The 19,707-nt window shown below is 42.0% G+C and overlaps 1 protein-coding gene across 1 annotated transcript in view; it reads right to left on the bottom strand.

Annotated features, from left to right (window-relative positions):
- TANC2 (tetratricopeptide repeat, ankyrin repeat and coiled-coil containing 2) overlaps positions 1-19,337 on the bottom strand; it is a 375,104-nt gene extending 355,767 nt beyond the window's left edge. The window contains 1 exon segment of the mRNA XM_038753578.1: positions 19,271-19,337. Within this exon segment, the coding sequence (XP_038609506.1) occupies positions 19,271-19,337 (67 nt within the window).
- Positions 19,338-19,707: the final 370 nt, after the last annotated feature.

Genomic DNA, 19,707 nt, shown 5'->3' with positions numbered 1-19,707 from the left:
TTTAACAAGTCTGGTAAAAATCTGGCAATCAATTCTCCACTCCTATGGTCAAAAAAGAAGTGATAGAAAAAAGAGAAAAATGAAGCATATGAAAAATGAATGATAAATCAGAGCAAAATGAATAAGAAAATTGAATTTATATTTAATTTTGATTAGTTTCTAAATGGAAAAATGTTAGAGGATGTATACTTTTATTATTTTCAATTATTATTAAGCACTTAGTACATGGATGATTTCAAGAAACCAGTGCAGATTTTCAAAGAACCAGCATGACAATATTATCTAAGAATACGTATTTTTAAATTGCGTATTATAAATTACATATTTACGTTAATGGCTGTCTCCCCTTCTGGACTGTAAGTTTGTTATGATTGGGGAACATTTTTGCTAATTCTTTTGTATTGTACTCTCCCAAGCACTTAATACAGTTAGTAAATAAGCCCAAAGTAAGTGCTCAATCAATCGTATTTATTGAGCGCTTACTGTGTGCAGAGCACTGTACTAAGCGCTTTGGGAAGTACAAGTTGGCAACATACAGAGACAGTCCCTACCCAACAGTGGGCTCACAGTCTAAAAGGGGGAGACAGAGAATAAAACCAAACATACTAACAAAATAAAATAAACAGAATAGATATGTACAGGTAAAATAAATAAATACCACTGACTGACTGAATCCATGCATCCAGGAAGTTGTGTATCCTGAAGCACATGAGCTATTCTTTCAACAAGAGTTCACTGAATACAGCCCTCCCTGAAAGGACTGCCACTTTCAAAATGAAAGGAACTAGAAAACATAGTGGGCTCAATCCCTGAAAGAATATATTATTATTAAGGAATTTATTGATCGCTTAGTTTGTACAAATCACTGTAATAAAATGCTGGGGAATATACTGCTATATCCCAGGGTTCTTAATTGGTTCCATGAAAATAGCTGTTAGGCAAAAGGGCAGTAAGCTAAGTATCAAAAATCTTCAAGGTGGCACATTTCTCTCCGCATCAAGGAGAAATTCCCAAGCACTGGCTTTCCTCCACGCTTCAAAAAGCTCTCCTCCCCCTACTTACCCAATTTATTCTCCTGCTGAACCCCAGCTCGTACTCTTCATTCCTCTCAGCTAACCTCATCGTGCCTCTTATTCTTGGTGGTAGGATTCTCAATTAAGCTATTTTTTTCCAATTTTATGATTCTAAGAGTGTGGTAATGAGAACACTACACGGTTTCAAGGACTCTCTTGTAATTGGTATCAACACTCTGCTCCCATCAGAGGAGCCATTGGATTTTTGAGGAGTACAAAGCAGATGTATTAACAGTGGTTACTGGCCTCAATGATGCTTTTGTCCAAAGATGCTTTTGCTAGATTTAACCTTATTTCATTGGCAGAGAACACTCTCCAGTGGGAAACAGTGTGGCCTAATGGAAAGAGCACGGGGCCTGACAATCGGGGGATCTGGGTTCTAATCCCAGCTCCTCCACCTGCCTCCTGTGCGACTTTGGGCACGTCACTTCACTGTGACTCAATTTCCTAATCAATAAAATTAGGATTCAATATCCATTCTGCCCTCCCCTTTCACTGCAACCCTTATGTGGGACAGAAACTGTCTGACCTGATTATCTTGAATCTAAAGCAGGATTTAATACAGTGCTTGGTTTAAATACTATTATTATTATCATTAATAATAAATTAGGCAAATTGAACGTTGAAATAGATGACACGATTAATCAATCATTCAATCAATCAACAGCATTTATTGAGCAATGACTGTTGCCAGAACACTACTCCTAGGAGTAGTACACATGATCACTGCCTCAAGTTGCTTACAGTATAGTGGGTGGAAAGAGACACCTAAATGCATAAACAAACAGAAGGATGGAAGAAAAAATATGCACGCATCAATACTTATGCAATAGGGTACGAGATATCATCATTAATGGTATTTATTGAGCTTTATTGGGTGCAGAGTACTGTGCTAAGCATTTGGGAGAGTACAATACAGCGGAGTTGGTGGACACATTACCTGCCCACAATGATGTGTATGGTCACACTACAGATGATAGGGAATACCCCAGGGCTTAGGCACAGAAGTTCTGAAGAAGCGGTTGGGAAGATATCTATCAGTGGTATTTATTGAGCACGTCTTGTGTACAGATGACTGTACTAAGTGCTTGGAAGAGTACAATATAAGACAGTTAGTAAGACAATCCCTGTCTTCTACCAATTTACGGTCTACATTTAGAAATTAATCAGGGAAGACCTCTTGGAGGAAATATCATTTCAAAAGGACTCTGAAGATAGGGAGAGCTGGGTTCTGTTGGGCTTGAAGTGGAAGAAAGTTCCAGGCAAGGGGAAAGGTATAAGTTTGATCGCTGATATCAATCAATCAATCGTACTTACTGAGCGCCTACTGTATACAGAGTACTGTACAAAGCACTTGAGAGAATACAATGTAACAGAGTTGGGAGATACATTCCCTGCCCAAAGGAGCTAAGAGTCTAAAGGGGGAGATAGACTTTAATATAAGCAAATAAATCATAAATATGTACGTAAGTGCTGTGACATTACCTAATCAGATGCATTTAACTGCCCAGTATCAAAGATTTCCTATTAAAACCAGAAATTTTGAAAATGCTCTTGGCTTTCAGATTTCAATATTAGATGGCAGAGTCATTGCCAGAGAGAAGAAAAAAGGTGCAGCTTCTGAGTAATAGACCACACAGGTGACTAGGTAGGTTAGGAATGTACTATATATTCTCACACTGAAAGCATTATACTTTTAAACAATACCTCGCAGACAAAAATGAATCATCGCTGACGGTGTACTTCACTGCATGGCACAATGAAAAATGATCTAATCCAAATTATAATTTTAAAGGCTCTCTCCTTGTTAAAAGCCAACAGTTGCCTAGCTACAAATCTAAATACGATTAGGGGTAAATGTTAAAACAATTCCTTGTATTTACCTTTCCCTTGCCCATTTTCAAGAGTGCTGCACATCTCCTTTTCCATCCATTTAAACTTCAATTATAAATTTAAATTAGACATTTTAGTAACCACGATTTTAAGGCAACAATCAAGAGCAGGGATTCCAAAGAACAAAATGAAAGCAGAGAATGAACAGAGTCTCCCTAATTCTCTTTACTTGGGAAATAGGGAAAAATAATCAAATTTAGTCAGCGTACAAACAAGTGCTCTTTGGGGGTTCTGCACCTCCAGGACAAATAGGAATATTAAACAACTGCTTTCCTGATGATGCCTTCCTGTCGATGCTGAGAGGTGCCACGGCTTAGTGGAAAAAGCAAGGGCCCTGAATTCAGGGGACCTGGGTTCTGCTCCATTGTCTGCTGTGTGACCCTGGGCAAGTTGCTTAACTTCTCTGTGTCCCAATTTCCCCCTTTATAAAATGGGAGTTAAACAACTGTTCTCCCTCCTTCTTGGACTGTGAGCCCTGGGTGAATTAGGGAACTGTGTCTGATTTGATTATACTGTATCTAACCCAGCGCTTAGCACCATGCTTGGCCCATAGTAAGCACTTAAATACCAAAATTATGACCACTGTCTTTTCTAGCCAACTAGGCTAAGATTATATTTGTACAGAAACGCTCCGGGCATGTTACTCCCCTCCTCAAAAATCTCCAGTGGCTGCCTGTCAACCTACGAATCAAGCAAAAACTCCTCACTCTCAGCTTCAAGGCTCTCCATCACCTCGCCTCACCCATCACACCTCCCTTCTCTCCTTCTACAGCCCAGCCCACACCCTCCACTCCTCTGCCACTAACCTCCTCACTGTGCCTCGTTCTCGCCTGTCCCACCATCGACAACTACCAAGCTAGCTCTCTTCCTTCCTTTAAAGCCCTATTGAGAGCTCACCTCCTCCAGGAGGCCTTCCCAGACTGAGCCCCCTTTTTCCTCTCCTCCTCCTCATCCTCCCGCCCTACCTCCTTCCCCTCCCCACAGCATTTGTATATATTTGGACAGATTTATTACTCTTTATTTTACTTGTATATATTTACTACTTTATTTATTTTGTTAATGATGTGCATACAGCTTTAATTCTATTTGTTCTAACGATTCTGACACCTGTCTACATGTTTTGTTTTGTTGTCTGTCTCCCCCTTCTAGACTGTGAGCCCGTTGTTGGGTATGGACCGTCTCAATATGTTGCTGGCTTGTACTTCCCCAGTGCTTAGTACAGTGCTCTGCACACAGTAAGCGCTCAATACGATTGAATTTATGAATGAATAAAACCCAGGAAGATGCACCCCTCCCAGCACGGTGCCCTCACCCATTCCCCATTCCAGATTAGCACCACTGCTCACTAGGAAGGAGGAGAATGGAGCACCTGCCATGACAGTTCACCTTTTCCTTCACTTGAAGAAGGGCTGTTTGTCCCTCACCACCCTGGGCAGGGAGGAGTGGAGAGGAGAGCCACCCACTCGGGCTTCTCTCTTTCATTCATTCATTCATTCATTCATTCATTCATTCATTCATTCGTATTTATTGACCACTTACTGTGTGCACAGCACTGTACTAAGCACTTGGAAAGTACAATTCAGCAACAGAGACAATCCCTGGCCAAAAATGGGCTCTCAGTCTAGAAGGTGGGGGAGACAGACATCACAACAAGTAAACAGGTATCAATAGCATCAACATAAATAAATGGAATTATAGATATATACTCATCATTAATAAAATAGAATAAAAAGCGCTTACAATGTGTGAAGCACTGTTCTAAACCCTAGAATAGGTACAAGCTAATCAGATTGGGCAAAGCCCCTTTCCCAAATGGAGCTTATAGTCTTTGGCAGATAAGATAACTGAGGCCCAGGGAATTTACGTGACTTGCTCAAAGTCACAAAGCAGACAAGTAATGAAGCCAGGATTAGAACGCAGGTCCTTCTGACTCCAGGCCCATGCTCTACCCACTTGGCCATGCTGTTTCCCTATCTCTTATCTCCAATCTCTTCTCTCCATTGGGGGGGGGGGGGGGCATGTCAGGAAGGGCTGTGCAAATCTGCCACCTTCTCAACAACCCTTTCCCCCCCACCTCACTTTGACAGATGGAGGTTTTGGTTAGGACCACTGGACAAGACCTCTGATACACATTTCTTTCTGCTGTGTGACCTTGGGCAAGTCACTTAACTTCTCTGGGCCCTAGTTACCTCATCTGCAAAATGAGGCTTAATAATAACAAAAATAATGATGGCCTTTATTAAGTGTGCAAAGCACTGTTCTAAGCACTGGGGAGGTTACAAAGTGATCAGGTTGTCCCACGGGGGGCTCACAGTCTTAATTCCCATTTTACAGATGAGGTCACTGAGGCACAGAGAAGTAAAGTAACTTGCCCAAAGTCACACAGCTGACAGCTGGCGGAGACAGGATTTGGACCCATGACCTCTGACTCCAAAGCCCGTGCTCTTTCCACTGAGCCACACTGTTTATCTAATTAGGGCTGTGATCCCCATGTGAGGCATGGACTGTGTCCAACCTGATTATCTTGAATCTACCCCAGCATTTAGTCCAGTGCCTGACACATAGTAAGCGCTTGTAAGCTTAGTATGGACTGGGAAACATGTCCACTATTCTGTTGTACTGCACTCTACAAGTGCTTAGTTCAGTGCTCTGCACAAATTAAACACTCAATAAATACCACTGATTGATTAATACCATAAAAAACACCAGAAAAAGGCTGAGTGCAAGACACACCACCACTCTGCACTGTATGTGCTGACCTCACCAAAGAATCTGATATTGTTGCTAGTTCAGGATTCTGTCATTCGATAAATGATACTAATTGAACGTTGACTATATACAGAGTACTGTACTAAGCTTTTTGGGGAGTGCAGTATAACAAAGTAGGTAGACATGACCCCTGCCCTCAAGGAGCTGTCTAGCAGGGGAGATGGACATGAAAAATAAGTCACTAATAGGGGAAGCAGCAGTGTTCAAAGATATGCTCAAAAGTGTTGTAGGCTGGGGGTGGAATGAGAATCAAAGAGTTTAAGAGGTCAGACACTAAACAGATTTGGCTGGCCTGGAACTCCCCCGTTACATGTCTGAAAGACCACCTCCCTTCCCAGCTTCAAAGCCCTCCTATGCTCTTGGATCTGCTCCTCTTAAGCACTTGATAATTACCCCAGCACTTAGAATGTGCTTTGCACATAGTAAGCGCTTAACAAATGCCACTATTATTATTATTATTACCCCGCCCCCAGCCCCAAAACACTTAGATACATTACCCCTATACTCTTCCATTTCCCCATCTGTAATTCATTTTATTACCTACCCCTCTAGACTCTAAGCTCCCTGTGGGCAGGAATCGTGTCTACCAACTCTATTGTACTGTCCTCTCCCAAGTACTTAGCTCAGTGCTCTACACACAGTAAGACCTCAATAAATCCCACTGATTGATTGATTAACTTATTTGATTTGTCTGTTCTGAGAAATTTGCCAAGTCTATAAGGCTACTTCAAGATGGTATGGCTGGATGCTACGGTGCTTTGACTGAACTCCTGTGCATCACATTAATGTTCTTGGGAGTCAACGCTTTCTCTTCCGATTATACAAAGATCTGTGCTTTCTCAAGAATATCTTACATCTTGAAACACTACCCATGTTGCCTTGTTTTTTTTTTTTCAGCAACATACTGGGACTAAAATATATCTAAGCCACTTGCATCTGCAAATGCCAAAGTTTAAATCGTACTTCACCAGACGACAGGGAAAAACTTCTACATAACCATCCAGACTGGTTTAATCCAGTTTGTGAGATATAATATCTATTTCATCTCATATGAAACTACATTTCTCTCAAAAGTTATCTTACAAATTATGTATGATCTGAGTTAAGATAGTTCCCTACCTAAAATCTCAAGAATCTCTCAGAAACTGGAGTAGGTGGGAGGAGGAGGGAAATTATGGAGAGACTAGTGAGACAAGTCAATTTGTCGATTTGATCCAACGTTTTATATTCAATGTAGTCCTCCATATGTTGAACTAAAAATAAGCCCAAAACGTGACATGCTGACTGCGATTAAAAAAGGATATCAAATAATGTTAATGTATTAAAATAATTTTAAGAAGAGTGTCTTAAATCTGTTTCTCTTCTATATGTTTAATAATGCATACATCATCTTCTGAAGAACGGAGCTGACAATGAGGAAAAAGATCCTCCAATGACTAAGGATGTGTGCAAAAACAAATGGATGTGACCGAATGGTCACAGGTGGAGCGCTCTTGTAAGATGATACTATCAGCGAATTCTTTTCCTTGCTACAGGTAACACTGAAAAGATCAATGTAAGACCATCATCCATTCCATGTTGTGAGTGTGAAAAATAGCCACTTTTTAACTGGGATTTATTGAGCTCTAACTTTGTGTTCTCCCCTATGTTAAGCACTTGGGAGAAGACAGTACAATAGAGTTGATAGAAACAATTCCTGTCTGAAAGAAGCTTATATTCTAGAGGGGTAGATAAACAATAAAATAGCTGCTTTTGCCACTCGCAGCACCTGTCACTGCCTTCCCTTACAATCCCAATCTTCCTGAAAACTGCTCAAAGAGAGGGGACCCTTCTGACTCTACCTAGTGCTGGTCTGTCTGCGGCTCTCACTGTTCAATGGTCAGTTCCTCAACTGCGATGCTTGGAACTGTGCTTCCTCACCATTAAAACATTTGTTGAAACACTGAGGACCCTGCAACTGAAAGCGCCATTGAGCAATTACTTGGGTAGCCTGTTACTGTCCTTTCTTCTTGCATGTCCATCCTTTTGCTGCCATTTGATGTATTAAATCCTGGTCCTACTATCTATTACAGAATGCTACCAACTTTTTACAGGACTTGAATGTTATGAATCTTATTAATATGTTGATTTTTACCACAATCAGCAAGTGGTATTTATTGAGCACTTACTGTGTGCAGAGCACACACACTAAGTGCTTGGGAGAGTACACTACAATAGAGTTGGAAGACAAGTGACCTGCCCACAATGACCACAGAAAGATATATCAACCTTCTTGATTTGATGTTCCATGTTTTTGGTTTCCTGGGGTCTGGGGGGGTGGTTGTTTTTGTTTTTTTCTTTTGCCTAACTATGCATTTTGGGCCATTGTGCTGTCTGGGTAGCAAAATTTAGTGACAGCATTCTGTGCTGCTACTGAAAAACCTGGATTATACTGAATGGTGCTTACTGGAACAAAATCTTCAGGATTTCACTAACCCCACAGCCCTGGACAAAGTAGTTCAAAATCATTCCCCTGTCCTTCGGGAAGATATTTTTCCCGAGCTCCATTAGCGATGGGCTGAGGGCCTCAGTGACTTACAAAGACTTTCATAACCTTTCGGATGGACTGGAAGCAAATTCTAAAACTAATTCCCAGGTTCTTTCCGTGGCTCAGTGGAAAGAAAACGGGCTTTGGGGTCAGAGGTCATGGGTTCGAATCCTGTCTCCGCCACCTGTCTACCGTGTGACCTTGGGCAAGTCACTTCACTTCTCTGAGCCTCAGTTCCTTCATCTGTAAAATGGGGATTACGACTGTGAGCCCCACGTGGGACAACCTGATCACCTTGTATCCTCTCAGCACTTAGAACAGTGCTCTGCACATAGTAAGCGCTTAACAAATGCCATTATTATTATTATTATTATTATTAACTCTTCAAGTACAACACACTAGGATGTCTTAAACTAGAGCTATTACACAGCCCTGTTAGACTCCACTGGTGATGGGGAAAACCTCAAACAGGAAATCCCCAACTTTGAAATGATGAGCCACACTGCCATGGAATAGCCATGTCTCCCCCCTCTCTAGACTGTAGGTCCATTATGGGCAGGGGACATGACTGCTAATTCCGTTGTACTCTCCCAAGCACTTAGTACAGTGCTCTGCACAGAGTAAGCACTCAATTTATACCACTGATTGGCCAATTAAGCATTTACTATGTGCAGAGCTCAGTACTAAGTGCTTAGGAGAGTACAATACAGCACAATTAGTAGACACATTCCCTACCCAGGAGGAGCTTACAGTCTAGACAGATATTGACTGACTGAGTCACACTGCAAAGGTCAAGTGTGCAGGTCCCCACTTCGGTCTAAAGGCATAATACAACTTGGAGAGTGCACGGTCGACTAGACTCTTCAGCAGCTAAACTAAAATGGATCCAGGAAATAGACAGTGGAAGGCAATGATAGCACAGTGATTTCTGCAATACCTTCCCCTCTCCTTTCCTCTTGAAGAGGGTGATTACTAAGGTGGCACCTTTGAAGTCCTGTAGTCTCTCCTCAGTGCTTAATGTTTTAGGGACAAGCCTGTTCAAATGGCTAAATTGTAAATCCCCTCCTTGTTTGATGCTTCCTGGAAAAATGCCAATCCGAGGGAGGTGGGGGGAGGGTGCAGGGAGAGAGTCATTCTTTTAGCATTTGCTCTCTAAGACACTTACCTCAGGACTGTGTAATGGAGTCTTTTGTTTGGAAAGTGAAATGGGTTTGGCAGTGAGTTAGAAGGAAGAGCTCAAGCCAACTTTGTTTTGAAGAGGAATAGTTTTTGGCCAGCCCCTCCACTTTGGGGGAGGAGAGATGCTTTATCTTGAAATCCTAGAGCCTCCCAAAGCTGTCTTTGATGCAGGGGCCAGTAGAAAACAATAGGTATGTGTGTGTCTGTGATCTACTTAGGAAAACCTGTTTGTTTCAAGACTTAGGTAGATTTAGACAAATAGAAACATCTCGACAGGGAAGATACTGAAGTTTATGGAATGTGTTGTGAGTGAAAGTCGGAAAGAAAACATCAATACGTTCAGGGAGAATTGAGCAAATTCAGGAAGTGGGTTATTTTGAGGGAGGTTAGAAGGCTTTAGATAAGTTCACTGACAATTAAGGGAAAGGTGAGGATGTTGGAAGGTACATCTCTAACCAGGAGGTGGGATGTCAGCTACCACACGGAGAAGCAGCATGGCTCAGTAGAAAGAGCACGGGCTTTGGAGTCAGAGATCATGGGTTCAAATCCCGGCTCCGGCAACTGTCAGCTGTGTGACTTTGGGCGAGTCACTTACCTTCTCCGTGCCTCAGTTACCTCATCTGTAAAATGGGGATTAAAACTGTGAGGCCCCCATGGGACAACCTGATCACCTTGTAACCTCCCCAGAGCTTAGAACAGTGCTTTGCACACAGTAAGTGCTTAACAAATACCATCATTATTATTACTATTTGGTATCAGGGTAAAAGCCAAAGAAGCAAAATGGATGGACCATCATTTTATTCTTTTTTTAAAATGGTATTTGTTAAGTGCTTACTATGTGTCAACCACTTTACTAAGCACAAGGGAAGATACCAGCTAATTGGATTGGACACAGGCCATCTCCCACATGGGGTTCACCGTCTTAATCCCCGTTCTGCAGGTGAGGGAAGTGAGGCACAGAAAAGTTAAGTGACTTGCTCAGGGTCACAGAGCAGACAAGTGGTGGGGTCAGCATTAAAACCCAGGCCTTTCTGACTCCCGGGCCCGTGCACTATCCACTAGGCCACGCTTCTGATGTTCTTAAATTAAGGGCCTAATGGAAGGAACAGAGAACAGGGAGTCAGGAAAATGGCTTCTAATCCCAATTCTGCCCCTTGCCTCCTGTGTGACCTTGGGAAGTCACTTGGCTTCTCTGTGCCTCAGTTTCCTCAGCTGCAAAATGGGGACTAAATAGCTGGTCTCAATCCACTGTGATCACTTTGTGGGACAAAAACTGAATCTGATCCGACTGCATTGTATTTACTCCAGTACTTGGTACACAGTACATGCTAAACAAATACCACTAATATTACCAGTATTACTATGCCACTCCCAAAGGGAGAACCTATTGCTGATGAAAACAATGACCCACAATCAAATTCTAAGCCTGATATACCACCAAGTCTTTCATTCTCAGCCCTAATTTCAAAGACCCAAGATGACATTCTGCCCTTGTGGGACCAAAATGTACAGAATATGAAAATTAAATAACCTTGATCAAACATAAACTAGTGGGACAGTTCAAATCAATAAGTGGCTTGCCCAGGGTGACACAACAGACAGGTGGCAGAGTGGGAATTAGAGCCCACGTCCTCCGACTCCCAAGCCAGTGCTCTTTTTTTTAATGGCATTTATTAAGCGCTTACTATGTGCAAAGCACTGTTCTAAGCACTGGGGAGGTTACAAGGTGATCAGGTTGTCCAACGGGGGGCTCACAGTCTTAATCCCCATTTTACAGATGAGGTAACTGAGGCCCAGAAAAGTTAAGTGACTTGACCAAAGTCACACAGCTGACAATTGGCGGAGCCGGGATTTGAACCCATGACCTCTGACTCCAAAGCCCGTGATCTTTTCCACTGAGCTACGCTGTTTCTCTTCCCACTAAGCCCTGCTGGGTTCTAATCCCAGTTCTGCCATTTGTCTGCTGTGTGACCTTGGGCAAATCACTGCACTTCTCTGTGCCTTAGTTCCCTCATCTGTAAAATGGGGATTAAGACTGTGAGCCCGACATGGGACAGGGACTGTTTCCAACCTGATTATCTTGTAACTACTCCAGCATTTAGAACAGTGTCTGGTACATAGTATGTGCTTGACAAATACCATCCTCATCATCAACAGACTCTTCCAGGACCACCAAAAAGAGGGCTACCAGTGGATGGCCCTAACCTCAAAAGAGCCTCAACATATCAGTACTGGACCACTTTATCTGATGTAAGCCTGACCCAGAAGGCAGAACTGGCAAGCTTCTATGGGATATCCTCATCTGTAAAATGGGCATTAAGACTGGGACATGGACTGTGTCCAACTTGATTAGCTTGTATCAACCCCAGCACTTAGTACAGTGCCTTGCACATAATCGCTTAACAAAGACCATACAAAAATCCTTGTTTCCCAACAGTGAGATAAAATCCTGAATGAAATCACTCTCAGAACTTCTGTACTTCCCATAAAATATCCTAAAGGTATTTTATCTTGATCACTGATAGACCCTAGTTCCAGTTCATTAATCACTGTTTACTAAACCAGCAGTAGTTTCTGTTTTTTTGGCTAAGGCATTCCATGCTATAGACCTTAATGATATCACATGTCTAATAAATATCAGTCTGTTGTCTGGAATGATGAGATCAGGATAAATTAAACCTGGGAACAATTAGGGTGTAAATTCCAATGAGAATCAAAGTTAACTTTATTGATTCTTCTGAAGATGTGTACAAGTGTCCAGGACAATGTCAAATTAGAGCAAAATACATACATTCAGTGACACTGGGGATCGTGTCTACCAACTCTATTATATGATCTTCCCAAGCGCTTAGTGCACACAGTAAGCACTCAAATACCACTGATTTAAATACTGTATATTTTGAGGCAGTTATCTCCTCAAAAGGAAAAATGGAAAAACATAATTCCAAAATACATTCAGATGATTTCTAATTTGACTTACTGAAACTAATTAAACCACAGATACCCTCAAAATTAAGGCCAAAATTTTAACAGAATAAGTTTCACTGTTGGAAAACAGGTGCATATTAACTTGTGAAATGCCTTTCTTTTTCACAGTTTAAGATATGAGAGGATGAATACAAATAAAAGGCAAGTTAATATATCCAATTTGAATTTGGGGTGACTAGCTAAGCCACGAACTACTTTGAATTCAGAAATTCTATCTTCCGTGGGGGAAGCAGAATTTAGAAATTAAAAAAAATTCAGAAAGTGTTTCAATTACATCCATAATTTATTCAAAATGTAGGGTGACACTTCCACATTAAATATATTTTTTCCACTAAAGGATTAGATTTGAAAATTCAAAGAACAGAGAGGAATACATAATTCGAGAAACACGGATCTCCATCACACGTGTTTGTGTACTTGGTGCCCACAGGTTTCTGAGTAAACATGTTAAGTTGTCACCTGCGGAGCAGGGGTTCTGAATCCCACTCTCTGCCAGAGTAAGGACCAGCGGCAGAAAATCCAGGAGCATTTCCATCAGGATTTTGAGCAGTTCAAACTGAGGTTGGGGGTGGGGGGCGCACAGGGGGAGGAATCTTAGGAATTCACAAGCAAGTTGAGAAGCAGCATGGCCTAGGGATAGAGTATAAGCCTGGGAGTCAAGAGGACCTGGGTTCTAATCCTGCTCCACCACTTGTCTGCTGTGTGATCATGGATAAGCCACCACCAATAGATGAAACAGAGAAAAATTCAGAACTGTGAAAATTTGATTTAAAAAACTGTATCTGTTGAAAGCCCCTCCTTTAAAACTGAGGCTTTAAATTGTTCTAGACGCTTGTTTTCTCCCTCTGATTGCTAGAATGTCTAATCCACTTTTTTAATGGTATTTATTAAGCACTTACTCTGTGCCAGGCATAGTACAAAGAGCTGGGGTATTTGCAAGATAAGCCGGTTAGATACAGTCCATGTCGCATATCGGGCTCCCAGTCTTAATCCCCACTTTCTTCATTCATTCATTCCATCATATTGATTGAATGCTTACTGTGATTTTATAGATAAGGAAACTGAGGCACAAAGAAGTTAAGTGACTTGCTGAAGGTCACAGAGCAGACAAGTGGCAGAGCCGGGATTAGAACCCAGGTCCTCTGACTCTCAGGTATGTGTTTTTTCCCCCAAGCCATGCTGCTTCCTGATTTCTCTGGAAATTTTGCATTATCAAGTAGAGGTACTCTTCCCTTATGGTCATCCTAGTTTCTGTTGTTTATCATTAAGGCGCCGATCAATGGATAATTTTAAATTGTGCAATGTTCTCTTCTAACATTGTCCTGCCATCCCTGTTTGTGCCAGAAGGCAAGCAACACTCCCACTTAAGTGCTGCAGCCGTTGAGGTGTACACTGTATCAGTACAGTACAATTATTTCCAGAACATTTCTAACACATGATTGTGGCACCTGAATCATGAGTTAAAAATCACACAGCTAGTGATAATGGAGTGCCTAGCAGAAGCTATAACGAAAAAAACAAAACTAAAAAACAAAACTAAACTAAAAAAAAACCAACAACCCACTAGTTTGAAGACTAAACTAGACATATTCCAAGTTCTGACTCCAGTGGGGCATGAATGCAAAAAAAGACCAACCACCAGACAATGTTGGCAGGATTAGAGCCCAGAGGGAAAGCTTCTTCATAGATGAAGGAAGAGTCATTTTGATAAACACTACTTTATAATAATAATAATAATTTAATTATGGCATTTGTTAAGTGCTTACTATGTGCCAGGCACTGTTCTAAGCATTAGGGTAGATACAAGCTAATTGGGTTGGACACAGTCCCTGTCCCATATGGGGCTCACAATCTCAATCCTCATTTTAGAGATTCATTCACTCATTCAATCATATTTATTGAGTGCTTACTGTGTGCAGAGCACTGTACTAAGCACTTGGGAAGTACAAGTTAGCAACATATAGAGACAGTCCCTACCCAACAACAAGCTCACAGTCTAGAAGGGGGAAGATGAGGGTACTGAGGCCCAGAGAAGCAAAGTGACTTGTTCCAGGTCACACAGGTGACAAGTGGCAGAGCTGGGATTAGAACCCATAACCTTCTGTCTCCCAAGCCTGTGCTCTACCTGCTATGCCATGCTGTTTCTCCTAAGAACTCAAAAGGCCTAAGCCTCAGGCTTGCACCAAAGAGTATCTGGTGAAGCAGTGGTGGCTGCCCTGCCCGACCTGGCTTTGACTCTGAGCAAGCACTGGTGTTCCAATCTGAGGGGGTAGTAGTGGCCCTCCTCCCATGAAATGTATTTATTATTAATGTCCATCTTGCCCTCTCAGGCAGCCAGACAGTCAACCACTCGTATTTATGGAGTGCTTACTGTGTGCACTGAATTAAGTGCTTGGGAGAATAAAACAATAAACAGACATATTCCCTGCCCACAACAAGCTTACAGTCTAGAGGGAGAGACAGACATTAATATAAATAAATTACATATGGACATAATAATAATGATGGCATTTGTTAAGCACTTACTATGTGCATAAGTCCCACTGAGTTGGGAGGGGGGATGAATAAAGGACTCTCAACTGTAAGCTCTGTGTGGGTAGGGAACTGTCTACCAACTCTGTTATATTGTACCCTCCCAAGTGTTTAGTACAATGCTCTGCACACAGTAAACGTTCAATAAATATGACTGACTGATTATACAAAGTTGACCCAAGCCTCTGCCCCAATGACTCCCTTACACACAGCTTCCTTTGCGGTGGCAGGTGCTCATGGAAGTCCCTGGCCTCAGCAGCAGCTCAGAGAAGCAGTGTGGCTTAGTGGAAAGGGCACAGGCTTGGGAGTCAGAGGACATGGATTCTAATCCTGGCTCTGCCACTTGTCTACTGTGTGACCTTGGGCAAGCCACTTAACTGTGCCCCAATTACCTGATCTGTAAAATGGGGATTAAGACTGTGAGCCCCACATGAGGCAACAAGATTACCTTGCATCTATCCCAGCGCTTAGAACAGTGCTTGGCACATAGTAAGCTCTTAACAAATACCATTATTATTATTATTATTATTATTATTATTATTATTATTATTATTATTACAGCTAGACAGGGAGGGCTAGAGCTAAATGCCCTCTAGTAGCCCAGTGTGTGTGATGCCCAACTCCCATGAAGTCTCTTCAGTTCAGCCTGGCAGTCATTTGGGGTTGCCAAAACCTGCCCTAACAAGCAAATTCTTCCAGAAGGGAAGAATTCCGTGAGCAAGGGGCATAGAAAGCTCCCAATGGCTCCCCAAACCGATTTGTAATTAAGCAAGCTCATAACAAATCTCAACAGCTTGGGAGTGCAGAATGAAAATCTATTATTTTGCAAGAAGACAAGATGCTTTATGTTTTCTAGCAGAATCATATAATCAATGCCAGCCTCAGAGACAAGTCAAATACCATCCACTCCATGCTTTACAATAGGGAATTTCATCTTTTCTTTTTAATATATAAAAAACAGTACCCTGGGCTCTCCACGTTTCACCCCAAGTCCCCCGTCCCATAAGGAATTCTTGTCTGAGTAAGAACTAGAGGAGTGGAGCAGCATCAAACGTAGCCAGTGAGAAGAGAAATTGCTTTTGCTGCACCTGCTGATTTGTGCTGATATTTTCAGTGCTCCCAGTGGAGACATCAATCGATGGTACTTAATAAATTGTATTGATTGAGTGCTTACTGTGTGCAGAGCACTGTATTAAGTGCTTGGGAGAACACAATATAACAGGGTTGGTAGACTCATTTGCTGCCTACCATGAGCTTAGAGACTAGAAGGGGAGACAGGCGATAATATACATGAAGAATTTACAGATAGGTACAGAAGTGCTGTCCCCCCTCTCAGGATGGCACCTGGAGAGATTCCGTACTCTACCAGTCTAGGCTACGGGAGGGAGAGTCAAGGAGAGGCATACTCATTCCATTCCTAGCTTGGGCAGTGGCTACTGAATGGAAGGCGATCTGCTACAAATCAAAACTCATCTGTGCTGGGCAGCAGCGGCATGGGAGCAAATCAAAGGCGGAGACTCAAATTTACTGCTCGGAAGAAGGCAACGGTAAACCGCTTTCGTATTTTTACCAAGAAAACTCTGTGGATACACTGCCAGAATGACTGCAGATGGAGAGTGGGGCGATCTGAGAGAGATGTGTCTATGGAGTTGCTATGGGTCAGAGATGCCTTGACAGCATAAGACAGAAACGCTGTGGGGCTGAGGGAGGGGTGAATAAAGGATGCAAATCCAAGTGCAATGGCAACGCACCATTGAGGGCTTACTGTGTGCAGAGCACTGTACTAAGCACAAGAAGAGAAAACACAAGTCCTCTAGGGGCTCATAATCTAGTCGGGAGACACTGGGGAAGGAGCAACAGTTGCAGGAACACCAGCAAGAGCGGTTTCTCTTCTCTCCTTCTGCAGCAACTCCTGTTTCTCTTCTTGCTGGGCTCTCTGGGGATCTTGTCTTCTCAGGGAGCCCTGCAAGAAGCATTTCAGCAACAGCAGCAGCAGTACTCCTTGCTTGTTGCCCAAATACAAAGCTAACACAACTGACCACTCCTAAGCAAAGCACACTTAGAGAATATTCACCTCAGATGTCTACATATACAACTTGGGGAAACAGTGTGGCCTAGCGGATAAAGCATGGATCTGGGAGTTAGAAATCAATCAATCAATTGTATTTAATGAGGGCTTACTGTGTGCAGAGCACTGTACTATGCGCTTGGGGGAGTACATACAATATAGCAGTAAACAGACAACAAGCTTATAGTCTACAGTCTTGCACAGCCAATGGACATGGCTGGCTCCGCCACTTGTCTGCTGTGTGACTTTAGGCATCACTTCACTTCTCTGGGCCTCAGGTATATTATCTGTTAAATAACTATTAAGATTGTGAGCCCCATTTGAGACAGGGGGCCTACCTGATTGGCTAGTATCTACCGTAGCACTTAGTACAGTGCCTGGCACATAGTAAGGGCTTAACAAATACCCTAAACATATATATATATATATATATATATATATATCAATCAATCATATTTATTGAGCGCTTACTGCGTGCAGAGCACTGCATATAACAGCAGTGCAAAGAGGAGAAAAATTAGACTTAAGAAACACAAAGGACCTGCACCTTTTCTATAACCATGTTAATCCAAGCAGCAGCGTGGCTTAGTAGAAAGAGCCCAGGCTTGGGAGTCACAGGTCACGGGTTCAAATCCCTGCTTCGCCAACCATCAGCTGTGTGACTTTGGGCAAGTCACTTCACTTCTCTGTGCCTCAGTTCCCTCATCTGTCAAATGGGGATGAAGACTGTGAGCCCCCCGTAGGACAAACTGATCACCTTGTATCCACCCCTGCGCTTAGAACACTGCTCTGCACATAGTAAGCGATTAACAAATGCCATCATTATTATTATTATCCTAACCCATCTTGATTACTGTATCAGCCTCCTTGCTGACCTCCACTCTGCTGCCCAGATCATTTTTCTACAGAAGTGTTCGGGCTATGTTTCCCCATTACTCAAGGAACTCCAGTGCTTGCCCATCCACTTCTGCATCAAACAGAAACTCCTTAACATAGGCTTGAAAGCACACAATCACCTCGCCCCCTCCTACCTCACCCTGATGCTCTCCTACAACAACCCAACCTGCATGCTTCGCTCCTCTAATGCCAACCTACTCAATGTACCTCTATCTCACCACAAACCTCTCACCCACATCCTGCCTCTGGCCTGGACCGCCTTCCCTCTTTATATCAGATAGACAATAATTCTCCCCCCATTCAAAGCTTTAATGAAGGCACATCTCCAAGAGGCCTTCCCTGTCTATTCCTTTTCTTCAACTCACTTCTACATCACCCTAAATTGCTCCTTTTATTCATCCCCATTCCCTGCCCTACAGCACTTATATTCATATCTTGTATCCTCCCCAGCACTTAGAACAGTGCTTTGCACATAGTAAGTGCTTAACAAATGCCATCATTATTATTACTATATCTGTCATTTTATTTATATTAATTTCTGTCTTCCCCTCTAGACTCTAAGCTCGCTGTGGGCAGGGAATGTGTCAGTTATATTGCTATACTGTACTCTCCCAAGCCTTTGTACAGTGTGCTTCAAACAGTAAGTGCTCAATAAATACAACTGAATGATTAATAATAAGAATAATGATGGCATTTATTAAGCACTTACTATGTGCAAAGCACTGTGCTAAGCGCTGGGGAGGTTACAAGGTGATCAGGTTGTCCCATGGGGGTCTCACAGTCTTAATCCCCATTTTACAGATGAGGTAACTGAGGCACAGAGAAATTAAATGACTTGCCCAAAGTCACACAGCTGACAATTGGTGGAGCTATGATTTGAACCCATGACCTCTGACTCCAAAGCCCGTGCTCTTTCCACTGAGCCACACTGCTTCTCTAAAAGATTACAGGAGACAGGCCCAGTACTATAAGATAGGAATTGGGAATTAAAATCAAGACGCCTGCTATATCATGATAAAACAGAGCAACAAGATTTAATGTGGCCTGACCATAGGTTTTTTCCCCTCTTTAATCTAATTTTTCCACTTAACTTTACATTTTCCAATTTAAGAATGGGCTTTTGATCTTAATAGTAATCATTTTATCCCTAATGGAAAAACAACTACAAGTCAAAATTAAAGTGGTATACTGTAAGCAGTCATCTCTTCTTTTCAGAAGTATCGCCCTTCAACTGACTCAACAAAAAATATTAGTTTAGTACTGAAATTAAACCTTAGAATTGTTAATATCATTTCATTCGACACTCTTAAAAAAAAGTAGAATGAGCACTGTTCAATCACTTACCACTGGACCTGTTTTTTCGATTCGATTTCCCACCAGTAAGCAACATCTTGAGGCTATTTCGAAACATGGTGGCAGTATTGGGGCCTGTGCACCTCCAAAACTGTAAAAATAAAAATGCGACGTGAGAAAATGGGCTCATGGTTTGCCTTTCCAACAAAATATGAATTAAGAATCCAGAATTCCGAAATCCAGATAATTGATTTTTAAAATTTCAAAACAAATTGCTGGATGCATCCATAGGAAGTCTTTGTAAAACACTTAAAATGAATAGTATTCATTTAAAAATTCATTACCGGCATTTGACATATAATTCATGAAATCATTAATCTAATTTTGGATTATATAAAAGTATATAATTCACGGCAATTATTGTTCCCCACATGTCTAGGTGTCATTTAACTAACGAAAAAAGTAGGTAATTCAAAATCCACTGTACC

The sequence above is a fragment of the Tachyglossus aculeatus genome, chromosome 11 (genome assembly GCF_015852505.1).
Source record: "Tachyglossus aculeatus isolate mTacAcu1 chromosome 11, mTacAcu1.pri, whole genome shotgun sequence".
Taxonomy (NCBI): Eukaryota; Metazoa; Chordata; class Mammalia; order Monotremata; family Tachyglossidae; genus Tachyglossus; species Tachyglossus aculeatus.
Note: the sequence above shows the minus strand (reverse complement) of the source record. Positions and strands in the feature narration are given on the sequence as shown.